General features: G+C 32.6%; 1 protein-coding gene and 1 long non-coding RNA gene across 2 annotated transcripts; both read left to right on the top strand.

The window, feature by feature from the left end:
- The first annotated feature begins 564 nt into the window (after positions 1-564).
- Positions 565-1,612, top strand: LOC111399218 (methanol O-anthraniloyltransferase-like). The gene has a single exon (XM_023026484.1). The coding sequence runs from the start codon at positions 565-567 to the stop codon at positions 1,462-1,464; it is 900 nt and encodes a 299-aa protein (XP_022882252.1). The 3' UTR covers positions 1,465-1,612.
- Positions 1,613-2,527: 915 nt separating this feature from the next.
- On the top strand, positions 2,528-4,832 carry LOC111398617. Its single transcript, XR_002703365.1, has 2 exons — positions 2,528-2,711; positions 4,534-4,832. It is a non-coding gene; the product is annotated as an uncharacterized LOC111398617 (long non-coding RNA).
- Positions 4,833-5,105: the final 273 nt, after the last annotated feature.

Genomic DNA, 5,105 nt, shown 5'->3' with positions numbered 1-5,105 from the left:
TATATATATATATATATATATATATATACACACACACAATCATATCCATGAATATTTTAGATAAACTATCCAACGATCAAGTGGAATTTATTTTTTCACACAATCATGTTATAAAATTAAACTCAACACGTGGTTCATTCAATACATTTTAAGTATACTAGTATCATCATTAAACTATTTTTAACCAAAATAGTGAAATAATTCACATTACAATGTTTCAATACAAGGTGTTAATCCTTATAGATTTGTTGTGAACAATTTTATTTATTACAACAAAACTACACTATAAAGGCATACTACCCAATAAATGTATACTTCTTCACTTGTACGTTGAATTCATTATTTTCATCGAACACCTAGCGTGTATAATTTTCAAAAAATAGGTGACAATATGATTTGAACCGACAGAGTATTTGTGCTGTGTACACTCATCTAAAACATAACATTAGCTTTTATTGGATTACAATAAGCACTTGAAATTTATGTTTTAGAAGTTTATGGGTGATGTTAAGTAGCTTATACACTTATTTAGGTCCTAAAATGAGTCATTTAAATTAATCCTGAATGCAGGTAACCAGATTCATCTGTGGTGGATTTGCTTTGGGAATCCAGTTGAACCACACTATGGCGGATGGTTATGGGATAATGCAATTTCTAAATGCTATTTCTGAATTAGTGAAAGGCGCATCTTCACCTTCTATTCCACCTGTATGGCAAAGAGAACAACATTTGAATGCAAGATCACCCCCAAGAATTACATGCATACACAATGAATATGAACAAATACCACAATCCACAGACATTTTGGATTCTGACAAGCTAATTCGGGCTGCCATTTTCTTTTCTCCTGAAGATATACAGGCACTTTATAATCATCTATCCTCGTCGGGAAGTTTTCATAGTTGTTCAAGATTTGATCTGATAGCAGCGTGCTTATGGAAATGTCGTACGAATGCACTGAATCCATCTGATCCAGACGAGACTGTTCATCTTTCAGTCGTTACCAATGTGCGTGGTAAGCGAATCCTGAATATACCGACTGGATACTACGGCAATGTTTTCTTCTGTCCAGCAGCAGTATCCACTGCCAGAATTTTATGCACTGCTCCATTATCATATGTAGTTTATTTAGTTCAAAATGCAAAGGCTCAAATGAGTGAAGAATACATTAAATCTGTGGCAGATCTTATGGTGATCAAGAAACGACCCAAATTCGCAGCAGGTTGGAATTTTATTGTTTCAGACATAACCCGTTTAGGTTTTGATAAGGTTGATTTTGGATGGGGCAATGCAGTGTATGGTGGAATTCCTTGGGCCACTTCAAATATTAGCGTTTTTACGAATTTCAAGAACAGTAAGGGAGAAGATGGAGTTGTGGTACCAATATGCTTGCCGCCATTGGCTATGGAAAAATTCAAACATGAGCTTGAAAAGATGACTTGCGAACGACTCTGCAGAATGTAATTTTCATAAGAAGTTTGAATTATATTATTCACCTATTCAAAAATAAGGCTGAATAGCGCATTACCCCTTACCTCACCAATTGTGAGAATTCCCCCACCTTCTAAAATTGGTGAAAAACATCCCTCTATGAAACTTGAAGTGTTAATTTGAATATATTTAGTTTGGCTTTTGTTCTTTGAGGTTCTTGTTGTCTAGTGCATGGCACGTGCGACTACTATGGACTTAGATCCTTTTGACCTAAAGATTAAACTTACTTTTCATCGAAAACTACGAAAACAGGAAGAGAACATATATCATGGAACATCCTCCTAAAAAACCATTGCAATTTTTATCCCTTAGACTGTTGTTGGAGCTCAATCTAGCATAGCTCCAAGGGGATAGAAGAAAATAATTTTGAAACAAAAAAATTTGGACAATTGGTACACTTCAAACTCACTTGCAATTCTCAGGTCTTTCTCACAGAGATTCCCATGATAACTGGCACAATTTCTGGGGGCTTGCAATACGTTAAACATCAATGGAATATCCAATGTTCTATTCTCAATCTCATTAAGGGACATAGCAAAGATTTGGCTACATTCATAACCTCCTTGGACACTAACTACATGGAACGATTTATTCAAATAATTATTGATGAAATATTTTTGTCCTACACAGTCTCTAAAATTGAGGAATGAAATCAATTAAACTACAAGAAATTTGTACTTTCCCTACAAAATTTTGGGAGACAAATTGAAACTTGTGGGCGGAATTCACCTTTCCCCACAAAAAAAGACATTTTGTAGGGCTATAATTTGTTTCAAAATTTTAAATAGTCCAAAGAGTTATGCCCACAAAATTTTGTATTTTTACTAGACAAAAAATTTGACAGGCAAAATATATCTTTTACCTACAGAAATATCTTACATGTTTGTAGGCTAATAATTAGCGGGAAAATTTTCGATTTTTATTTGTATTTTTTATCCCTACAAAATGAATATTTGAAGTGAATTTCCCTTTCTTTTCTTTTTTTTTTCCTTTCCTTTCCTTTTCTTCTATTTTCCTTTTCTTTTCTTCCCACGTTTTCTGTCCAATTTCCTTTCTTTTCATCTTTTTCTTCTATCTTCCTTTTCCTCTTTCTTTCTCCTTCCACGTCTCATTTCTTCTTCTCCCTTCAATTTTCTTCTTCTCCCATAACCTTGAATAAGCCATCAGCCGTCAAGCCCAGTAACCTAAAGATCCAAGTCAGCGCCAGGGACAGCTTAGAGGTATCATTATTGATTTTTATTTGTCGGGTTGTTATCGATTTTGTTGGAACATATTGTGAAATGCAAATTAGGTTATTCGATTGTTATAAATTCGTTTATTGGGTTTCTATCAATTCATTTATTGGTTTACAGTGGAATATATGAGATCTACAATAAAGTGAGGGTTTAAACTCCATTGAAAATGTTATGGATTCAAAATTATCATAATATTTTGTGTCCCGAACTTCTGATTAATATTGTGCTTCAACCAATTTATGAGATGCAATTGTTGTTCTGTAACTTCATTTTGTCTTTGTTCTGTGTATCCCTTTTGGCTCTGGTTTCCATTGAACCTTATTCTGTCACATTATCTTTATGGCACGTACTATAAAATGCTTATTCAACTATTTTAACTTACTACTTTATTGATCAAAACTCTGCAATAAAGAAACTGTCTCAATTCTCATTCAGCCCGAATCCCGCTGTTAGTTTTTACTTATAAAGATAATATAACCAAAACTCTTCATAAAGCAATGTTTAGTCAGGGAAATTATATGCAAAAATTGACTTACTAGTACTGTTCTTGCCGCAGCACTTCACTTAGTTAAGGATAGTTAATTGAGTTTGAAAAGTGAAAATTCAATTATCAATTTTGTCATGTTAAATAAAGGGCATGATGAGTCTTTCTGTAATTCCATTGATTTGACATTATTTGAATACCAAAAGCTAAAGAATTGCTTTATAGTTGCAACTTAACTTCTACATATATGCCCTCTCCTTTACAGTTAGGCCAGTGCCCATGAGAACTCTGTACCTTGTGGTCCCAGATAATTGGAAGCCAGAGTCAACCAATTACTGTTGGTTTTTCCAAAAGTGCTTATTTCTTGTTACATGAACGAGTAATAACAAAATTATTAAGGAAAACTATATTGCAAATACACGTATAATTGGGCTTGCTTGAGTTAATAAGGATCACGCGGTCGATAGAACTTCGAGAAGTCAAGCTAGAGTTGAAGAACTATGGGAATCAGTTTAGTCTTGAGGCATCACTCACGTCGATAGAACTACGAGAAGTGAAGCTTGAGTCTTATTTTACTAAAGTGTTAGATCCATGTACAAATTCATATTTGGCTTTTCATTTAATCTAGTTAGATTGACCATCTAGTTATTCCATTAAGGCATTGATGCAAAATTTTCAGCAATTTTGGTTTGTTTTTGTACTATATATTTATTTTTCATTTTTTTTTTTTTTTTTTTTTTTTTTTTTTTTTTGCACTCTGTCTTCCCCCCATATTTTAATTCCGAATGAAGTTCTTCGATTGGAAATCTCTGTAGAAAAGAATAGGGATTTTAACTATTATAGTTTCAAATCCTCATCGAAATTGAAAATATATTGCAAAGTTAGAAAAAAAATAAGATTTTTAAATTGGGTGAAAGGATTTTATTTATTTTTTATCTGTCCCCTCTCCCTTCTCCCTCCTCCATTATTTTTTGGGTCTTATTATCAGTCTACTTCCATTTTTAATCTTTATAGGGAAAACACCAGATTGGGAAGACTTTGTTGGGATTATTACTCTTCTGGTCATTAACTCAACCATCAGTTTCATAGAGGAGAGAAATGCTTTTAATGACTTTCCTTGTCTGCTATTTGTTATTGTTGAGCAGGGAGAATTAATTTTAGTTAATTATGATTTGAATTCAAAGAGTTGCTGGAGTTTGTGATTTAAGTTAATATTGATTTAGTGTTTCTCTTGTCCTTTTTGTTGGTTAGTTATATATTTGGTTCCTGATTCATAATTTTGTGATCTCTGAATACATTCTGTTTTTTAACTTTATTTGCTAGAGGGACAAGGAAGACAATAAATTCTCAGCTATGGCATGCTTGTGCTGGTCCATTGGTTTCCTTTCCTCAGGTTGGTAGTCTCGTACACTATTTGATAAGGAGCACCAATTTGGTGAAGATCAGCTGCATATCTAATTCACGAGAATGTAGAGATGTATTTTTTAGGTGCATAATAATAGATATAGAGCATTTGCTATACTATTTTTAAGTTTAGATGTAATTATATTTGGTGAATGATTTTTATTTGTGTTTTGATGAAATATTTTGGATTCAATGTTATATTGACAATTCTTAATTAATTTATTGTTTTTTTGTATCTTTATATTATTTTGAATAAAGTAGTATAGTTTAATTTTTCCATACGAATTATTTCATAATAGCCCACGCTTTCCCTACAAAAAATTATTTGTAGCGAAAAGCAAGGTTTAGTCCACAAAATAATTTGTACCATATTGTCACAAATTTTTAATTGTAGGAAAAAATGTGTATATCTTAGCCCACAAATATCCTTTTCACACAAAATTTATTTGTAGGGAAAAGTGAAACATTTTTGTGGGCAAAATTAACTTTTG

This window comes from Olea europaea, chromosome 8, assembly GCF_002742605.1.
Source record: "Olea europaea var. sylvestris chromosome 8, O_europaea_v1, whole genome shotgun sequence".
NCBI classification, from domain to species: domain Eukaryota; kingdom Viridiplantae; phylum Streptophyta; class Magnoliopsida; order Lamiales; family Oleaceae; genus Olea; species Olea europaea.
The sequence above is the reverse complement of the archived record's forward strand: the minus strand, read 5'-3'. Positions and strand labels throughout refer to the sequence as shown.

Bases quoted from the DNA above. Each gene is read 5' to 3' on its own strand.
- LOC111399218 (XM_023026484.1), top strand. From the start codon at position 565: ATGCAGGTAACCAGATTCATCTGTGGTGGATTTGCTTTGGGAATCCAG.